General features: G+C 36.8%; 1 protein-coding gene across 8 annotated transcripts in view; it reads left to right on the top strand.

Annotated features, from left to right (window-relative positions):
• TDRD12 (tudor domain containing 12) overlaps positions 1-21,452 on the top strand; it is a 41,038-nt gene extending 19,586 nt beyond the window's left edge. For 3 of the 8 annotated variants that reach the window (XM_075765410.1, XM_075765413.1, XM_075765416.1), the window contains 17 exons: positions 90-217; positions 1,579-1,767; positions 3,801-3,929; positions 5,744-5,861; positions 6,717-6,850; positions 6,945-7,165; positions 7,884-7,983; positions 9,965-10,152; positions 10,488-10,698; positions 11,231-11,323; positions 13,477-13,646; positions 15,408-15,529; positions 16,639-16,693; positions 18,283-18,396; positions 18,478-18,631; positions 18,726-18,792; positions 19,170-21,452. In XM_075765410.1, coding sequence (XP_075621525.1) covers positions 90-217; positions 1,579-1,767; positions 3,801-3,929; positions 5,744-5,861; positions 6,717-6,850; positions 6,945-7,165; positions 7,884-7,983; positions 9,965-10,152; positions 10,488-10,698; positions 11,231-11,323; positions 13,477-13,646; positions 15,408-15,529; positions 16,639-16,693; positions 18,283-18,396; positions 18,478-18,631; positions 18,726-18,792; positions 19,170-19,255 — 2,279 coding nt within the window. In that variant the 3' untranslated portion in view covers positions 19,256-21,452. Of the gene's footprint in view, positions 1-89; positions 218-1,578; positions 1,768-3,800; positions 3,930-5,743; positions 5,862-6,716; positions 6,851-6,944; positions 7,166-7,883; positions 7,984-9,964; positions 10,153-10,487; positions 10,699-11,230; positions 11,324-13,476; positions 13,647-15,407; positions 15,530-16,638; positions 16,694-18,282; positions 18,397-18,477; positions 18,632-18,725; positions 18,793-19,169 lie in introns of those variants that run through there. The other 5 variants (XM_075765412.1, XM_075765417.1, XM_075765414.1 and 2 more) reach the window with 5 other exon arrangements.
• The last annotated feature ends 18 nt before the right edge of the window (positions 21,453-21,470 follow it).

The raw sequence follows: 21,470 nt of genomic DNA, 5'->3' as shown, positions 1-21,470 counted from the left end.
AGCCTGGTGGATGAATTCAGATCTCTTAGTAGAGCTGTGGGTGTATTTGCACAGATTAAGGTTGGTGTGTCTCTTCTTCCTACTCATAGGTGAAGTAATCGTGACTACACCGTACAGCCTCCTGAGACTGCTTGAACATAACAGTTTATTATTTTGTAGACTTTGCCATCTTGTTCTTGATGAGATTGAGGTACTGGTCTCTGACGCTACTGAACAGGTAAATGGCTTATACGTTCAGATGATAAAATGCTGTTCCCGTTGTACATGTATCTTAAACAGTGGCGCATACTGAAAAAAAAATCCAAAACCAATCTTCCTGAACCCCCGTGGTAGATTTGAGAAGAAAACAGAATTTAAAAAAATCACATCTTTATACTTCTGGCAGAATGAAACACTGGAAAAGTGGAGCTGTAATCTATTAAATCTGACTTTCCCTGTTTGGGGGGGGGGGGGGGGGGTTATCATCAGAAAACTCTATGCTACTGCGCCATTATGCTGTGTTCCTTTGCTGTGGATGCTTTCCAAAGGACTTGTTTTTTTTTTTCTTCAACTTGGTAACACTAGTTTCAGTGTGGGGCTCTTTAATCTGTTTTAAAGACTTGCATCATCTGTCTGTAAGGAACTTCCTTTTTCCTCTCATCAGTGCTGTTTGAACAGCTTCAGTTCAAGAACTGTCTTTATTGGTAAACTCTGCGGTCTCTGTAGAACGAAAGGCAGGAGGGTGTGATCAAATAGTCTTGGAAGTAATCATAAAAGCTTTGTTTGGGCCTTAATGTCAGTGCAGGCAAAAGGAGAAACTGATGCCAGCTCAGGGGATCTTGGAAGAGGAACAGCCTTAAGGTTCATGTTGACAATAATGTATATATTAATTTTAAAATGATGACTTATAACTCACGTTCGAGAACTCCATATTTTTTTATTGCTGCTTTGAGGCTTTGTAGGACAGATGCTTTCTGTTTACAGCATGTTACATCATCAGTATGCAAAAAATTGCTTCCATACCTTTTTTCACTGTTACGGACTTTTTTAAAAAATCATTAAGTTAAAATTTCTTATTTAAAACTTGGTGATAAAGGGCTGTGTTTCTAACTCTGAAAAGCAGGTGAAATCTCTTAAGAGAGAATCTGTTAGAATCTCTATGATTCTCATTGCACCAAAGCCCTAGAATACTTCAGGTTGGGCTTATCTTCTGCTTGCCTCCTAGTTTTTGCTGGCTGCATCTGACCTTTTGGATCTGCTTTTGCCTGAGCTTAGTATTTTTCAGATTTGAACAGATCCTTTTCCTGAGATTTCCATCTTCTCTGCGCAGAATCCTGTGTTATGATCTTGTACGTGTGCACATGCTGTTCCTTCATGCTGTCCTGTCGCTTCTTCTGACTTGCTTCAGAAGTTGTTCAAGTAGTAGGGTAAAAGTGCACAAACCAAACTCTTTTGGGATGTGAAATTTTTGTTTTGCTGTGGTGCTGTCTTTGTGACTGGAAAAAACTGTGTACTGAAACAGTGTACTTTTCACTGCTGTTACATACTCATTGAGCTAGGATAAGAGGATAGAAAAGAGCTTTTTTTTTTCCTTTATAGGTTTTTACTATATTAGAATGTTACAAGAAAGCCATTATTGAAAAGTGGGAGTATTCACCGCATCAGATTATTGCTGTTGGAACTCGTTGGAATAAACATATAGCACACTTGATAAAGGAGTTCATGAATGAGCCTTATATTGTGATAACAGCTATGGAAGAAGCTTCCATCTATGGAAATGTGCAACAGGTGAAAACTTGGGGATGAAGTATCTGTTTACTAAGATATTTTGCTGTTTGTACTGATGAAGGTCAGTATATGTGGCTGCTGAGTTTATTTTAAGTGGGTAGTGCTTCAGTCCTAACTCAGACTGTTCAGGTGCACCTCCCATGTGTGAACTGAGGTGGCTTAGAAGACCTATGCAAGTTAATCACTGAACGAGCTGAAGGTCGTTTACCTTGTTTTGTAGGACTGTGGTGAAGATATTCCCTCAAATATAAGTATTTGTTAGTGCAAATGAATCAATTTTATGTGAAGTATTTGCAAATGGTATAGTTTGTGACCAGAATTTTATCAGAATGTTTTTGCAATTGTTAATTGTGAGTAGCAAAACTACAAGGTAAGTTATCCCAAGACGGAGCTAGTAAAATACTTTTTACTGCTGTGTGCCACATAATGGAGAACTTAATTTGACCAAAAATTTCCAGAAAGTTATTACATGTTCTTAGGTGTCTTCTCATTTAATTTCCAGTCAATGTGATTGTGGTGGGTTGACCCTGCCTGGGGACCAGGATCATTCACTAATTACCATCACGAGCAAAACAGACTGAACTTAAAGGGAATTCATCTAATTTATTACTAAGCAAAACAGAGTAGAGGAATGAGCAATAAAATCAAATCTTAAAACACCTCCCCCCACCCCTCCCATCTTCCTGGGCTCAACTTCACTCCTGGCTTCAACCTCCTCCTCCCCCCGCAGCGGCACAGGGGGACGGGGAGTGGGGGTTACGGTCAGTTCCTCACACGGTGTTTCTGCCGCTTCTTCATCCTCAGGGGGAGGACTCCTCTCATCGTTCCCCTGCTCCAGCGTGGGGTCCCTCTCACGGGAGACAGTCCTTCATGAACTTCTCCAACGTGAGTCTCTCCCACAGGCTACAGTCCTTCACGAACTGCTCCAGCGTGGTCTCTTCCATGGGGTGCAGACCTTCAGGAGCAGGCTGCTCCAGCATGGGTCCCCCACAGGGTCACAAGTCCTGCCAGCAAACCTGCTGTGGCGTGGGCTCCTCTCTCCACAGGTCCTGCCAGGAGCTTGCTCCAGCACAGGCTTCCCATGGGCCACAGCCTCCTTCAGGTGCCTCCACCTGCTCTGGCATGGGGTCCTCCACGGGCTGCTCTACACCCCCTCATCCTTCCTCCATGGGCTGCAGGGGGACAGCCTGCTTCACCATGGTCTTCACCATGGGCTGCAGGGGGATCTCTGCTCCAGTGCCTGGAGCACCTCCTCCCCCTCCTTCTGCACTGGCCTTGGTGTCTGCAGAGTTTCTTACATCTTCTCACTCTTCTCTTTGGCTGCAAAAGCTCTCTCCAGCTGTTTTTTTCCTTCTTAAATATGTTATCACAGAGGCGCTGATTGGCTTGGCCTTGGCCAGTGGCGGGTCCGTCTTGGAGCCGGCTGGCATTGGCTCTATCAGACACAGGGGAAACTTCTAGCAGCTTCTCACAGAAGCCACCCCTGTAGCCCCCCCCAGCTACCAAAACCTTGCCATGCAAACCCAACACAGTGGTGTAGCCCTTAAGAATAATACAAAATGTTTTAAGTGTGATCTGAATTCTTCTGTGTCTCAATGTAATAATTTGGAGATTGAGTATGTTGGGAAATCCCCAAGGCTAGATATTCTGAGCATGATGCAAAACTGAAAAAAACACCACTTTTTGTGAGATGTCTAATGGTTATGCTTTTGGAGCGTGAAGCTTTTCTAGTGGTACTTAAAGATCGATAAATCGCCTAAAATTAAATGAACAAAAACTTTTAATGTTGGATTTTGATTACGTGTTGGATTTTAATTACTCTTCAGGAAGAAGTCCTAAATGCATACCTCTTGTGAGAGTTGTATCTTCTGTAAGTTTAACAGAAGACCTACCACTTACTGGAGCTACCATTTACTGGTACTCTCTTCAGTATTATATAACAACGCTCAGTGCTCGTTAAATGGAGGAATTATATAATTAAATATGTATAGATTACATGAATTATCAGCCCTCTGCTTTGTATGTACTTCCAGGTTGTGCGACCTTGCACGAGCAGTGAGAGAACTGCTGTGTTACTCAAAATACTGGATTTCACCCACAATGATCTTCAGAAGGTGCTGGTATTCACTAATTCAGTAAATGAAGCAGAAATGGTCCATAAGGTAAGACACTATTTAAATTTACATAGATGAGTGCTTTTATTAATTTTTAAGGTATAACAAACTTGGCTTCTGAGAATAAAGGAGGAATGTGAATTTGAAAATTAGTTAATTCTGCTAAAAATAGCCCCAACTCCGCCCTTCTGCCAACTAGAAGAAAGCCTAACTGACAGGAATGTTTGGCATAGAATGCATTCATTACTAAATTCTTAACTATGTTCTGTCTGTCAGGTTGGAACTTTGAGTTAAATCAAACCGGCTTTTTTCCAGTAAAAGTTCTGTCACTTAATTTTAATTTTTTACTGTTTGCAGGAGTGGTATGGGGGGAGAAAACTTAAGCTACCATCTTACCATTCTATTCTGTGGCTTTCTACTCTAGAGTAGTAGAAATTGTAGAAGGCTGTTTCTCTGATTTGAAAGAAATGTTTTCTGTTGTCCTGTGAAAGTCTACCAGAGTTTAATTAAGCTTCAAGTCATAGGGCATTGGGAGAAGATAGCGTGCTTAATATATGTTGTCTTAAAAACTGGCATAAAACTGCTTCAAAACTATCTGCAATGGAACATGCTTCAGTTTTACATCTTTTTTTTGTGGGATTGTATTCTCAGCATTTCAGAGGTGGAGACTAAAAAGGAGTTTTCCTGCAATGGTTCTTTCTTCAGATCTTATATGAATGAATATATATAACAACAGAAAAATCTCTTCTGTGTTTTCATTGTCTCTTTGCTGGTCTTCCAACAATGTGAAGTAAGAGGAGTGCAATCTGATTTGACTGGAAAGCAAGAGATAGGAAGCAGTTCTGTTAAGCCTGGATAGGGTGATGGGGATGATATTGCTAAAGGAGGCAAGCTATGAGGATATTGGAATTAAAACCTTTAGCAATAGCTTCAAGGGTGAGATAACAAAGTGATGTGTGGCTGGATTGAGATGTTGTCGGAAGAGAGATGTCAGTCCTGAAACATGGGAATGTATTCTCTTCCAGAAGCTGGAATAGATCCTGTGATATTTAAAGGATTCTTCTTGTGTAAATGTTAGTGTATCTGCAACGTTTAATCTTTCATGATTGTTAATGGAAACAAATCTGGTTTTGTCTTGTGTCTTTCTAACATATTTTCCTTGAATATTTGAGGGTTAATTGCTTCAAGTACATAAAAACCAACCCCACCACCTCTTCAAGGACGAGTGTTTGTTGATGCTAAAGAAGTATTGAAGCTGTTTGTAGCAATCCTTGTGTACTTCAAATATCTTAAATGTCCACAAAAATATTTTAAGTGTTAAGTTAGTTGATTAGACATGCCAGTTTACCAAATAACCAAATTAATTTAGTGATTAACTTGCAAACCTTGAACTTGACAAATGCAGAAAGCCTTTTGAGAATACTACATTCATGCAAGTTAAGTATGGGTAGATTGGTAAGGGGATTTTTGTGCTTTTTCTGAGACACTGAAACGTGAGCCTGCATGTTGCTAGATGATAGAATCAACGTAGAATAGAGAGGACACCTTAATGGTGGGACAAAGTTCAAATTGAATTTACACTTTCTTAAACATCTGGTTTAATGTATTAATCTATAGGAACTTGAGCTTTATTAGTTTTCTTTTTATACAGGAAATTTAATAGCTTAATCTCCCTAATCTCAATCTTATGTTTTTGGTTTTTTTACATGTAAGCAACCTAAATTTTATTAATTCTCTCCCTTGGCTCTCTTTCCAGTAGCTAAGGTATGCTAGATGCTAATAAAATACACTATTTATTAGAGTTTATTGGAGCAGTTATTTCTGTATTGGAAGAGCATGTAACCTTTTACTTTGTCATCCAGGCACTGAAGAGCAACTCAATAATTTCCTTGAAAATACATGAAGGGAGTGAGTTTGATTTCAAGTATATCTTGGAGCAGTGGACAAAAAAGTATAGTTCTGGCACTCGTGTTGTGATAGGTAAGTATTTTCTTCTTATGTAGTTGTGATTATGCCTTCATGGTGACTCATGTTCTACACTAAATACTTATACCGGGTTATCTCATCATTTCCGCAGGGACAGTTCCCTGTGAATTCTTTCTAGTTACCCCTTTACTTGTTAGTGCTACAGCTAATCTTTTTTCTTTTTCTTTTTTTTCCCCTATTGGTTTTGTTGTTCCTGGGTCCCAGGGTTAACTGTTGCGAGGGAGCATAAAGGAATTTTTTTTCATGTTTTTTGATGCATTACTTTAAAGAGCTACTATACTTTCAGAGAATATCCATGATTTTACAATTATCTCCTCCTACAGAGGATATTTTCAGTTTGAAATAATTTAGAAACTTTGAAAACTTACTGTAATCACTTTCCATATGTTCTGGTAGAATTTTATTTTTCAAGTTGTTTGCAGTAGCAGAAACTTACCAGTTTAAAACTTCTTCCATTTTGTATGTCAAAAGCAAAAGAAGATTGACTTAATTACATCTGTTCTGTACGTTCATAGAAAGGTATTAGCATTTCTACATTAGTTCAAGTGATTTGTATCTTGCTCTTGTGAAGTACTTGACTGTGGGCAATTCTACTTATTCTGTGATATGGATATGAGATACAGAATTATTCTAGATTATTAGAGACTAATATGAAACACTGCTGCTGCCATATGCTCATGAAGCGTATTGACTGAAGAAATATAATTGCCTTATGTAAGTAAGTGTGTTGGGAAAAGACCTTTCTGAATTCTTAAGTCAATGGATGGGGAGAAGGAAAAAGCCATAACTAACGTGATATACTTTATGCTTGAACTGTCACAGTTATGAGTGTGTAAAACATGTGCTTAGTTTTAACAGATGACTGCATGCAGTCTTTGGGAATTACAGATGCAACTTGCGTGATACATTTCAGTTTTCCTTCTCCAAGAATCTTTGGTCAACGTCTACACAGCATGTCTGACAACTTCTGTAACGTGATAAAGGTTTGAGTAAATCTTTAATGGGTTAATATTACATCTGATTATTAAGTGGTGGATACATAAAAGCTTTTTTTTTAAAAAATTATTCTTTTTTTAGGATTCTTCTGTAGATCAGGAATATACAAAGGCAAGGTCAGTCTTTCTGCTAACAGAAGACAATGCATGTCACGCGCTTGGGATCCTACGCTATTTGCAGCACGCAGAAGCTGAAATTCCACCAGAACTGTATGATTATAGTGCCAAGACTCTAGAGGCTGAAGAAGATAAGAAACTTTCAAGGCCCCTGTGTGCCTATCTTAAAACATTTGGGATTTGCAAGTAAGGAAATACCAAGTTTTCTTGACACACATACTGACGTAGGAAGGCATTGTATGCCCTGAATGGTGACTGCTTCTACTTCCTTGATGAATTTTCCTGTTGGATACTTTTATTCAAATTAGGTTTTACTCATGATTTTCTTTTCTGTTCACTGTTGCATCTGTTACACTCTTTTTAGGTACTTTTATGGAAAGAAAACTATTAATGTTTTCATGGAGACGAGTCATACATAGTCTGACATAGTAGCATAGTTTATTATAACTCCTGCCTTAGATGTACTTGAGGGAACTTCAAGCCATTATTTTGGTTAGTATTCTAACCACAATTGCACAAGGTTTTTGCTTTAATCTTTCCCCTATTCTCCTGTCCCTCCAGAGTGGGTAAGTAGATGATGACTTCCCTGAGCTGTGTGTAACTGAATTGTAAGTAATGCCTGCAGGAGGAAGCTGAAGTGTTCTCAGATAGGACTTCTAGTGTGGATAACTGTTGTTGCAAGTTACAAAAAATTCACTGTCAGTGGTTTTGTTTTGTTTGTTTTGTTGCTCTTCCACCAAGAGCTTTTCGTCTGACCCCCGGAGTCATTGGTGCTATTTGAGACAGAAATTGAATATTGAGGGCTAATTAAATTTTAGTGTTTAAAGATATTCTAAGTCACATCAAAATAGTTTACAACTGAAAACAAAGGGCTTGTTTCTAAAACTCTTTTTTTAATATGTAGGAATAGAACAGTGTGTCCAGATCGTCATCAAGTTAATTTACAAATAGATGTGCCCCAGAATATACCAGATAAAATTACACAAACACCTGGATGTGTGACAGTAAGTTATTATTTACCTTGGGTTTGGGTACTGAGAAGACAGGTTTTAAATAGCTATTTAGCATATTACTCATTTTTTTCATATTGCATTAATATTACTGTAGTATGTATACTGTATCTCTTGGATATTTGTTATCTTTTAGCTTTTTTTCCTCTTCCCCTTGTATAAATAAGTGTGCCAGATTTTCCCTTAATTCTTAGCTTGAATTGAAATTGTTTTGCAGGTGATTCTGAGTTTACTTCAGACTTTCTTCTGCATTGAAGATTTCTGTTCTGTGGGAAGAGGGTTTATGTTCTGTTTAGTCACTGCCTAATTGAGACCATATACCAAAATTAACAAAGATGAAAGTTCCTATAAACTTCAATTATATGTATTTTAGAGGAAACACAAATTAATCTTTTGGAGAAAAGAGAAGTTGAAGTGGAAAGTGATGTATGTTTTGTTGAAGTGAGGATTTTTTTTCTTACCTGACACGTTCATGCAAACTTGCTGAAAAATTAGTATATTGTGGCCTTGTCATTTGAAACTAGTATTTTCATTTGCAGTAACCACAGAAAATGGGATACAGGTCCTTCCTTACCTTCTAGACGGAACAGTTATTTCCTGCTAAGATGTCAATGCTTTTTGAAAACCATGTTGACACGGAGTGCTGTTCTAATTGGGCTTTTTTTGTTGTTTTTAATAGTTTCACAGTCATGAAACCTTCATGGTTACTGGGTTGACTTTTCTATGGTGGTTCTTCACATCCCAGTAGCAGTTTGTGTATGTCCAGCTCCCTTCACCTGGCTTTTGAGTCCCTTCTGTATTGGAATGTCTTTACATACAGCAGTATTGTACAGTCTCTCTCTTGGTTCCTTGGTGGATGATGATTGCTGAGGGCAATTGATGCTTCCTTCCAAAGTGAGCACTTGTGTCCAAGAAGTGCTGGGTGCCTTCCATTTGGACAAGCTGCTTCTGCCTTCTTCCGCTCTTACCTTTTGCAGAATTCAGGTGCCTTCAGGTCTTGCAGTTAATGGGTGTTAGCCATTTCCAAAATAGAAATTAACATAAGGAGAACTGGGTGGATTCTTTGGTGTCACTCCATTTCTGCCTAATAAATAAGTTTTTGTTGGTAGGTATGAGGTCAAACCCTTTGACAACCTACGTGTATCTGGCCTTAGTGCTGAATGGATCTGCTGGATTTAGTGGACAGTTTTCACGATGTTCCTATTAGAAACTTGCACGTACCTGTGGTGCACTCAGCACAGCAGTTGTGGCCTCTTCCATTTCCTCATCTGTTTCTGCTGACTGCAGAGCCTGGGTGGTTGTCTTATAAATCAGTTATCACTTTGATAAATACTCATTTTTCTTTTTTGTTTAGAACCCAGTATAATGTTGCCCTCAAGTCGCATTGTGCTTTTTTGTGGAAATTACTTTTCTGGTCTTCTTACTATCCTGTCTGGCCTCATATGCCCAGCTGCATCTCACTACTTCTGCCTGGCATGACCCTTTGGACAAAATGCACCCAGCATTTTATGTGGTGTTGTTGCTAGTAGTATATTTGTAGTTATTCATTTAAGTAATTTTAGTGCAAAAAGAGTGAAGGCCTCACACTTCCGCAGTCAGTCAGCTCTTCTAAAACTCACTTTAAGGTTGGAGAACGCTTAGAATTAAGCTTGAATGATGTGGAATGCCTTAGTGGTTAGTAGCTTGGCAGATAATAGTGTAGTTCACTGGTGTTTACGTGGAATACCACCAACTGAGGCCTAACGGTTCTTGCTCCATAAATTTCTGTCCACTGCTGACTGGACTTTGGGCAGTTGTTATAAGATTATGAATAATACTAATAACAACTCATAATCTTATGAAATGTTAGTATGTAGCAGCATCTGTCACCTCTTTGGGCTGGGAAGAGGTAGGTGATCTTGAATATGAAAACTTACATTTCATTCATTTACAAAATCATCCAGTCCTTTTTTCTGATACATTTTTATGGTTTCAGATGCTGCCTCTCCACATTGTAAATGCAACAAACTACTTTGGTCGAATAGTAGATAAACAAAAAGACCAGTATACAATTCTTGCTGAAGAAATTAACGAGTATTTTAAGAAACCTTGTAATAAAATTTCTGTTAAAAATGTGGAGAAGCTAGCGTTTTATGGATTATGTGAGAAAACACTTTTTCACAGGTAAAAACGTTGTTGTTTTCTTTTAAATTATTTAAATTATGTACTTTTTTTAATACGAAGTAATTTAAGATTTTCACTCTTTAAAAAAAAGGGGGGGTAAAGTCAGTCCACCCCCAAAACCAGCAAAAAAGTCACTGCTATTCAAATCATTCTTTAAAAAGCTATCACATGCTGTTTTAAGTTACCAAATGGAAAACAGAATGACTACATACGTGCACACACAGAGTAAATATTTTGCTGTGAAAATAGCATTTTTTTAAATGAGTAGATTAAAAAACTTCTTATAACTGATTATATGAATAATAATTCTGTGTTTCCTCTCCTGCTGTATGAAGGGTTCAGGTGGTAGACATTTCCCCAAAAGAGGAGGAAAACTTGTTCTTTAATGTCAAAATTAAATACATAGATGAAGGCAGAACAAGTCAAGTTCAGAGCTATCAGCTGCTTCACTTACCTGCAAGGTTTCAGTGTCTGCCACCTCAGGCTGTGGAATTTGTAGTTTGTAGAGTGAAACCCATTGATAATGAAATCGAATGGGACCCAAAGGTAATATTTATTGTGTTTTTCATGGCATTTCCTTTAAGTTCTTTAATTTTTCTCTGTTGTTTTCTTGTAGAAAACAGTTATGAACTGCAGATTTAGTCATCAAATTTCATTGCTTATTAGTATTACCATTAAATACCTGCTATTGGGCCAGAGTGTAAGAAGTAAATTTTCTTGTTTGTTTTCCTCCAAGATAATAAAGTGGAATTTATGGGATTTTCTTCTCTATGATTTAAATAGCTTCTTCCAGAAGAGGTTATTGTGGCTTTTGAATCTGTGGGAGTAAGAAGAGAAGGGTAGCTTCTGTAAATTGACCTGTGTTTGAGTATTCTTCCATTAAGGAAGTTCTTTCCTTAAAGGCTGATACTATTTTAACCTAGAGTAAAGTCAGAGTATTTCACTAGTTTACTCAAAGCTGGTTTTATTTATTGAATAACCTTTTCATAGTTCAGCTCAGAAGATTGTTTCGTTATAATTTAAATAACTGTAAAGTTAGTATTCATTTCAAGGGCAGTGAAAATTTGTTTTTTCCTAGGTAACTCACTATATAAATGACAAAATTAAAGGAAAACTACATGAAGCAAAAATAGTACATACCTTGGGCAATACAGCTTGGGTTGACCCAATGGTAGGTATAGAATTGTAGCATTACAAAATATTTGTATCTAAACTCCTTTATAACAAGAGCACCTGTTCTTCTCTTTCCTTCTGTCCATTCCTATTTTAACTTTATTCTACATAGTATTCAAGTAATACTGTTGGTTAATTTCCTGTGGTGGTGTCAGAGCACTGGAACAGGTTGCTCAGAGGTTGTAGAGTCTCTGTCCTTGGAGATACTCAGAAGCAACCAAGACGTGCACCTAGGCAGCTGGCTCTAGGTGACCCTGCTTGAGCAAGGGTCTTGGACGAGATGACCAGAGGTCCCTTCCAAATTTAACCATTCTGTGATAAATATCTATGCTTGTGTATGGATGGAATACATGACTGAGTAAAACTTGAACTTTAAATCTTGAGAGCTGAATATGCACCAGTAACAGAGCACCAAATTAATTACAAATGTCACAAAGTTAAAAGTATATTTTAGCACTACTAGTTTTTAGGAGTTTGTCTGGTAAAATCAATTCTATAGTTCATTCTTTCAGAGGAACGTGTGATGAAACTTTGATCCTGTGAGATTGTTTGCTGATATCTAAGACCTCTTACCCTAGACTTAATTTATTCTGTTTATATTTCTAAGTCTTTGCTGTCTTTTATGGTTCTTACACTAGTTTAGAATTAATTTTGTTCTAAAATTTCCTGCAAATTAAAAAATGCTTTTAAGCTCTTTTCCTTAGTTTTTCTTGATCAGAATAGGAAGAATGAGTTCTCTTGTTCTTGGATTTTTTTTTATTTTATTTTACTACACTGATATCTAGAAGACTTCTTGGTCTTGTGGACTGTTAATGCATAGTGTTGTGAGTTTTTCTTCATAAACTGAATTTCTTTCTGTCAGCATTCAAAAGAGGACCTATAACCATCAATTGGATATAAAGGCTATGATTCTGACCTTTCAGATACTAAGATTTATTTATTTACATCTTCTCATTGCAGTAGTCTCAGACATGATAAAATTGCTTTAATTATTGATTCTCTTGAGTTGACTTTTTAGGTTATCCTGAAATTAAAACATTTTAGTTGTTGCCATGTCTGTATTGTTCTTCTGTCATTTCCCTGGCCCGTAAGCAAGGCAGTACTGGCCTGGACCAAGTGTTCTTGTTGGTGTTGCTGACTGGAAGGTGATAACTAGGGAGAAGTTAGGGAGTATGTCATCTGTGTGATGATGTTTCCTCTGAGTAGTCTCCTATTCTCACAAGACTTTGCAGGTAGGCAATTGACTCAAGACTGTGTCTTACTTGAAAGGATTTTTTTTTTTTTGAAAGGCAGGAATCTATTCTGACAGTTACATCAAAGGACAAAAAAGCAGTTGCCTTTTAAGCCTTTAATAATGGCATGAAGAAGCTAGTTGCGTTTTTATGATGTCTGTTAAGAAATAACTTCATTTTATGAGCAAGGAGTTCTGTGAAGAATTGTTATCAAAAGTAACTCGCAAGTTGAGGGACTCTTTTTTTGTTATTATTTATTTTTTTAATGGTCTGGACAAATTCATCAGAATGGCGTCCCAATATCTCAGGATCATGATGTGGTTCATGTGGCTGCTTGATCCTGCCAAACAGTACAGTGAGTTATTCCTGTGCTATGGACTGTGTCATGCTATGTTTTTTCCATCCGACCGTTCAGTCAGCTGAAAAATAAAGTGGAAAGAGAAGATGATCTGAAAGTAACTCTCTTTTTAGTAGTTTCCTTTCCCATATGGCATATCTCAACCTTTCTCTGATTCCTATGCTTTTGTTTTTGTTTAGAGTTTTTCTTTCTGTGCCCCCCTGCCCCCCCCCCCCCCCAGCAGTTTTATTGTTAGTTGGATCTTGAAGTTATTCTAACTATGTGGTGTTTATTTTGGCTGTAACTTATGTAATCAGGGCTAGGATTGTTTACGTCATTGCCATCTTGGTTCTGTTAGATGGGGGGCTAGCTACTAGTTACTTGAGCCGTTCTCACAGTGGGAGATGGTGATACTTTGAAAACAATTAACATAGGTAGGTTCCTGTTTAAATATCAGAGAAAATTAATTGCTTACAGGCATAAATAAATGGGGGTATGTTTAAAATTTTACTTAACAGCTAAGAGTTGGAGAGAGACCATTTATGAATTGTGGTTTCCATTTAGTATGTTTTGTAATTTAAGGTCCGGGTTACCAGGCTTTCAGATTTGAAGATGTCTGTCAATGAATACAACGTTCGATCTGAGATCTTGTCTACGGGTCTGGGAACTGACAATCCAGAACATATAACACAACTTCAGAAGTTGTGCGGACACATGGACGTATTACATCATGAAAAGAACTTGGATCCTTTGTAAGTGTTTACAGATTTTTTTCAGCATATATCTTACTAGGAAAAAAATTATTTAATTTTAACTGTATGTTTTCACGATTAAAATTACTGAATGTGATTTTTATTTAAACACAGACAACAGTGTTGTGATATGTCTGCTTTCCTTTATTCTTTAACCACGTAATCATCATGGAAAGAAAAATACAAATTCTAGAAAATGTTAAACTAGTATTTGATGCAGATAGTCAAGTTCATCATAAAAATATGGAGTCTGAATGCAAATTCTGTTATCTTCTATTATGATCGGTGGCTTTTTTTGAATGCTTACCAGTCAGTACAGTAGAGTGTATTGTTGGTGTTTGTACAATTGCAGAGTTCAAGCTGGAAAATTTAGACAGTTTACTTTAAAAGGATTAGGGCCATACCCTTAATGAGTATGGCTATATGATGGTTTTTGCAGTAACAGCACTATATGCTTTTTTTTTCCTTGCCTTGTAAACTTTTAGAACCAAGTAAATACTGTATGTAGGGGAAGGTTACATCTCACTGTGGTCTGTCCTGGATCCCAGGACCTTTGATTTAAAATGCTTATGAGCAAGACATCTGTAGCTTTTTTGTTCTGGCCTCTGTGTGGCATCTTGTTCAGGAGTTTCTTTAGCCACTTATTCTTCAATTTGGAGAGTCATCACTGAAAATATCATTTAAATGCTTTTTGTCTGGCCAACCAAATTATTTTTTTTTAATATTAATAAGGAAGAGAGAAATCTTTCAGAGAGTAAATATTGCTTCATAAACAAAAAAGGTCCCTATTGTTTTTGTGACATAGCCAATCAACAAGATGAGGAAGCCTAGCCCCCTCCATAGTCCATTTCACCTTAGATTGAGGTTCCTGCATTTCTATCTAGAACTACACCAGAGGTTAATCTTAACCGAAGAACGTGTTTTCCTGTATTTTGTTCAACCTTAAAAGTCAGTATTTGAGAACAGTGTTTTTTCTTCACATTTTATTCCTTACAGAGGACACTCAGGCTCTGAGGTTTCTGCCACCTTGAGCACAACCTTTTTGAATTTATTTCTTGTTCCATGCTATTACTGAACAAGAAGGTTGCTAACCTCCTAATGGTCACCAGACCATTAATGCTAGAGACCAGACGACTTTATTGTGGTGCTGTGTGCAACGGTTCCCCTTTCATGTATCTGTAATGTAACTGCTTGGATTACTTTTTGCAGATTCACTAGGCCTCATACTACTGTTGAAAGATTCAGAGCTGACGGCAATCTTTTAGTAGGGTTAGTTAAAGGGGACTCAAAGAGCTGTCATTGAAGCCGCTAGCTGTACAGCTGGAAAGCCAGAGGTGTGTTACTAATAAGTGAAAAACTTTGAGTATTCTGAATTTTTTCCTTTTTCCAAGTCAGAATGAAATAGGACCAAAAAGCCCCCAAACCTACTGGAATTCTTTGAAAGGGAATAATTTTCCTATCTATCACACACAGTAAAGCCAATAGGTTTTCATGATGCAAAGGAAATGCTGGTACCATCAGAATTTTAAATGTTCTCCTAACTTAGATTTTTGTATAAATGCTTTTTACTGAGTTACCAAAGTTCAGCAACCTGGTGGTGAGATTTACAGTTTGCTAAAAGTGCATTTTACTGTATTGTATTTATTGTATATTACAATGAAAAATGTAACTTCAAAAGGATTTCCAACTATGATTAGGAATCCTTTAAATGTTAAACATTTTTAAACCCTTTCTTTTAAAAATGTCTTTTTCTGTGTTCAGAAGCATAAAGGAGGATACAGCTGGTCCAGAGAATGCATCCAATCCACAGAATATGTCAATACAAGAAAATCCTACTGAAAACTGTAATTCTTTTAAAATTACTTCTGGGAATCATCCATGTGGTAAACCTTTTCATAATTTCCAAAAATTTTAAAATTTTAATCAGGTGATTAAATGTCAATCTATAATATCAATTTGGTAAAATGTCAGTCATTTTACCAAGTGCAGACTTCTCTGGGTATACAGAGTAGCACCATATAGCTAACGTTTACAATAAGCCACAAATACCTTATAGTTAGCAGCCTGGAGATGCTGCGAGAGTAAGCCATGTTAATGTAGCTGTATTACTATTTAGGAAATACTATGTCCTTGAGAGACTCAGAATTGTTTGGCTCTGAATGGAATACGCGAACAGGAAATCTGTAGAGAGGACGAGCATTCTGCTGTCAAAGGCCATAGGGTTTAAGGAATTTGAAATCTGTTGAAAGATGAGGTGAATAACAGCATCATTCTCTGGGAGGTTTGGTTTGGGGTTATTTTCTGAGAATCGGGGTGGTAGAAAATGGCTCTTGTTTTGTTTTTTATTTAATGCTCAAGGATGTGGTATTCAGGCAGTAGAGGCTTAAAAGCACATTGTTTTGTCAGTCATGGAAAGGGGACTGAGGATGATCTGGCAGGTGTTGACACGTGAGTTCATAGTGATGAAAGCTGAGTGATTAAAAAGTTGCAGCAGACAAAAGTCAAATAAGATCCTGGAGTGCTTATCATGGAAGGCTTTTTTTCCTGGTTTAGTTGAGTGACTATAATGCCAAGGTTCAAGCTGTGATCGTAACATCAGTATTAGTTTCATCCCTGAAACTCTTAGTTTCTAAAATGGCATGTTTCGGTGTTCAAATAAATAATGTCTTGAAACTGGGAAAAACTTCACCTGACCTGGAAAATGGTGCATCTTTCATGGGTTTTTTTAATTTTTATATATATATACACACACACTATAACAATACACTGTACTATAACTATGATACCCTCTTTAGTTAAAATTTTCAGTAGATTAACTTTATGAAATCTTTCCAAATAGGAAGTACTCAATATAAATACCAGATATAGTCTTGTAGTAGTAATTTGATTGCTAGCAAGTTATTTTTATGATGGTACTGGTGTAGTCTGGAAGTATATGGTTTCTATAGTATAGATAAGTATAAAGTAGCTTTCTGAATTTCTTATTTTTTAGATGGTGTAGCTCAAAGTAAGGAAGCAGAAGACTCTACCCTGCATCAGCATAAATGGTACAAAAATTGAGTGATTTGTTCCCATGCTTGCTTTTTAATGTGAACTGCCAAACAACAACCATCCTTACTGAGAATACCTGTTTTGTGAGTAAATAGGTATAATACAAATAGAAGTATTCTGTTACATTAGTCTTGAGCTTGAGAGATTACTGTTGCTGTTGGATATATATGTGTATACACACATCTTGTGACTCACTTAAGTAAATTAAATTGCTCTTTTGCTTACGCCTGGAAGCTAACTTTGTGTTGAAATTGCATAATCTTTGGTTAGACACCATAGTATTAGGAAATGAATGACAACAAACACTTTTTCAGCCCAGTCCATGGGTATAAGCTCTGACTTGCACTTGTCTGGATTGATTATTCTCCAAAGACTGTCCTATTTGAGGTCTAAATTGTAACTCCTACCCTTCTGTCTCTGCGTATTGGTATTTACTGAGATGAATCAGTTTTGTGTCTCTCCCCTTAATGCATTTCTGTTCTTAAAGAAAATGTAATTTTATTTTGAAAATGTGTCTGTAACACAAAATTATGTCCCCTTTCCTTTTTTTTTTTTTTTTTGTTTGAAAGTGGATCCATTATACTTACTCCTTTGTGGGTAGGACAATTTCTGTTGATAAGTAATTCAAGAAGCATGCAGTAGAAATGAATGCTAGGCTTGTTTTTTATTATGAGTATGCTGAAGGACACCTTAGGTGTCGTTTGTGGGGAAAGTCAGCAGATAGTAGATCCTGAGAAGTTTTTAAATTTCTTACACATTTTGGGACTAGGCAGTGCTTCCCTTTGGGGGCTTATTCTTTTTCTTTTACCTGTTAATACTAGTTATGGATGACTGACATTTTCTTGTGCAGGGAGTATTTTCTATTTTAGCCTATCAGAAAAGTTCTTGGTAGGGTGATTGAATCCATTTGTATCTCCTTCTGCAGCTTGGGCTAGCACAGTTCAAGATCTTTTCCACTGTGTAATACACATTGAGGTATAGCTTACAGTTAATGAGGATTTGGATATGACTGAGGGCATGATAAGGGAAGTAACCCGAATGAATGGATATTGCAGTTGCTGATAGTATTTATCTTCCACTGGTTAAAACCTTTTAGCTTTTGGGGGAAGTCTAAGGCATAAGAGCTGTAGAATAAGAGGTTGAAAACCTTGGTGAGAAATGTATATCTGTGTCTACTGTCAGTTGAAAAGTTTACTTTGTCTTTCAGAGGTTGGTCTTGGTACTGTTACCTTTTCTTTTGTCATTTCAATATTAGGCTATAATAGCATCCTTAAATGAGGCAGTAGATTTGATTCCTTTGGATATCAAAGTTAATATCTCCCCACTTGAACCGGTAGACGTGCTCCTCCAGAGACTCAGATCGCAGTGCTTTTGTAGCAAGCTTGGCTGATGTCCTGTTATGTGCTTTCCTGACACTGCTGTTAAGTGTCAAATTACTGTGGTTGAGTACACCTACAGATGCTGAAACTCAGCTGGCTGGTTGTAATCTGTTGGAAAAATTCTGACTTCTATGTGAGACGGCTTGTCTAAAACTCAGTTGTTTCTTGTTTTGGAAAAAAATCCAATTAAACTTTCTTTATTTTAGCTTTTATCCAGAAATAAAGTGGTTTCAGAATGAAGAAACTGTTACAGTGAAGGTAAAAATAGCAAGTGTAGCTGACTTTAAATGTGAGTTCTCTAAAGAGAAGGTGATTTTCAGGTAGGTTTAAGAAAATTAAGTATAATAAAATGTTTGACTGTCACCTTGCATTTAATTTTCTTAAACTTTTTTATAATGTAGTGCTTCTTCAGGAGACAAACTTTATTGGGCTGACATGGAGCTGCATCAATATATACTTGCAGAAAAGTCTACATGTGTGATTAAGGATAAAGAGGCTATTATTGTTCTTACAAAAGAGAAAAAAGGAGCATGGTGCAAACTACTGAAGAATAAGGTGAAGTGGAAATTAATTTGAGAATTATTAAATGTTCTGAACATATTCACTGTGTGTCACTGCAGATATTTCAACCAATGTTTTTTGTCGACAGAATCCTCATGTGTCTTTTGATTTTCAACACTGGGAAGATTTTGAAGATGAAAGCCCTTTTCCAGTTGGTAAGGAATGAACAAGTCAGTGGTCATAATGCATAAAACTATTAGCATCCTCATTTTTGCATAGGCTTTATCTGAAATGCTCATTTATTTCAGATATGTGACACTAAGCTGGCTTGCTCAAATTCTTTGAAAGTAGATGAGAGGACCTCTAATAGCAAACTGTAGGCAGCAGGGTATTTTTCTATCAGAACAGCACAGACAGAAAGCAATTTGAAATAGTTTTTAATGTTTTAGTCTGGTTTGTAGTCTAAAGTGTAGAGTTTTGTTGGTTTGAGTTTGTTTTGGATTTGGGGGGGCGGTTAATACAACTATATATTTGCTCTGAAGCTCTTGATTTTTCTTGCTTTATGAATGTTACACTTGTTAATTACTTCTAGGTACGAAAAAACTGTATTGCACTGCTGCAGTAGCCGAAGAATTGGTTGCCTCCTCAGAAGACAGTGGAACAGAAAGTGATGAGTAATTTGGAGACAGGTCTCTTTCCTCTGATAAGAACTATGCTTCAAAGTAGTGTCTCTTGCATGAGCATTTCCACTAAATTTGATAACACTAAACAGGTTGCAGAACTGTCCTTAATTTTAGGAGGAAAATAGTGAACAAACTCCTTACCTTTGGGCTCAGAATCTGAAGAAATACTCTATAGAAGAACATTATGTATGTTTTCCAGTGCCTTCACTTTAAAATTGTTGGCTGTAATGATGATGTGCACATATGTACGTGTGCTGTCCAAACAGTAAAATCTAAAGATTAAACTTGGGTTGTGAAGCAGTTGAATTTATTAATAATTACAGAGCTTCTCGTTTTACTTTATCTGAGTGAATTTGCTGCATTAGCAATAGTTAGTAATTTTTGAATTTCCCAAATCCTCATGATCTGGTGATTGTTTCTACCACATCCCTTGTCTTCATACAGTAGCAGTTTGTTGGCAATCACCACATTTGTTAGTTCTTCATCAAGAAATGATGCCTCAACTCCAATGGCAATTTTTGTTACTTGATTGGAAATATGTTGACTTGCTGTGAATACTGTACAGTGCAGCTCACTGTAGTAACTAACTGCTGTACAGCTTTTGTGGAACGAGCACTATGATAGTAGATTCAGTACTTGTTTTGTTTGACGTCAATCTTCATTTTTCATGAATGCTCTTATTTCATTCCCTCTTCATTTACCTTAAACTGTCTTCTCCTTTGCAAATGAACAATAAAATCTTGTCTGTTTAGCCCTAAGGCTTTGCCTTTTAGTATACCATCTTTCAGTAAACAGTTTTTCACTATTATATTTGTGTGCATCTATAACATTCTTGCAGTGAAGTAGTAATGTAAAAGATATTTATAATAAATGAATCTGGCATCGATCTCTTTGCATCTGTAGATTTTAAAGCACATAAATCACTATATGGTGACTTAGAATAGACTTAACTTTACGGATTTATTTTAAGAAGCCTAAAATTTTGTTGTATCCTTGACTAGGAAGAATATACTTCCTTGTTGGCGATTATTCTTTCAAGAAACTTTCGGATGCCTTTGCTTCAAGAATGGGAGAAGGACTGTGTTAATATGTTTACACTGGCTGTTACAGGTTTTTGAGTATTAGCATATAATAAAGCTGCTTCTTTCTGAATATACAAGAATATTGCTGATGCCAGTGGAAAACCGCTGTGTGGCAGAAACAGTTGTAATTGTTAATGTGTGGTTAAAAAAAATAAGTGCTGTTGGGAACCTGACTACAACTGAGCTTAATTATAACCTTCACCTGAGCTACAGGTACGTGCAAAGCTGTAATTGTAAAAGTACTGAAGGAAATAGCTAATGTAACTATAGTTTGGTCTTGCTCTGCATTGTGATGCAAATAGAAGACTGTCAAATCACCTAACTGAAAAAAAAAAAGTGATAGGGCAGGATGTTTTCTCTCACATGTTTTGTGCTTCTTTGACTTGTCTGATATGTGAATATAATGTAAGACTATTTTTCTGCTGGTAGATAAATCTAGTGCATTCTTTAATAGGCATAAATTATCTGTATTTTTTGTTTGAAAAGTAAGATACCTTATGAGATAGAAGCAAAAGCTGGTTTTAGCCATACATTCTTAGCAGCTGCCAAGAGCCAGTCTATAAAGAGCAGTGTAAAAAACATAGCAATACATTTCAAGAATATTCTTTTGGCTTCAAGCAATTTTTGATCAAGGTCTTCATGAGCAAGAGGTTTTCTGTGGACAACTTACTTGAATTCGCTCAGTTGTACTTTGGAACACCTGTGTCAAATTCTAACATTTCTCCTGCCCTAAGAAATTCAGTAATCAAACAACATATTTTGTGGAGAGGAAAAAAAAAAATCTGTGTTTTGAAGCCATCGCTGTTCTATCTGCTTGAAATCCTGTACCCTCAAGAAGTAATAGGAACACATAGCTTGCTTTTTCCGTTTTCTTGTCATGTTAATCTGTATGTTAATGTAGTGTCTATTTTTTGTATTTGTCATCGGCTACCAAATGGAGTGATTCTTGGATGATGAAGTTACCTCTGTAAAGTCACATTCATGCTGAGGATAATTTCTGTGGCGCTTTCTGTTCTGTAACTTGGATGGTGTTGGAGAAAATGGATACCTGAGGAATTAAGCTTTAATTGATTATCTTGTTCTAATTAAAAATCTGCCTCTTCTCTTCCTGTTAACTGCTTTCCATTT

Source organism: Balearica regulorum, chromosome 13 (assembly GCF_011004875.1).
Source record: "Balearica regulorum gibbericeps isolate bBalReg1 chromosome 13, bBalReg1.pri, whole genome shotgun sequence".
NCBI classification, from domain to species: Eukaryota; Metazoa; Chordata; class Aves; order Gruiformes; family Gruidae; genus Balearica; species Balearica regulorum.
Note: the sequence above shows the minus strand (reverse complement) of the source record. Positions and strands in the feature narration are given on the sequence as shown.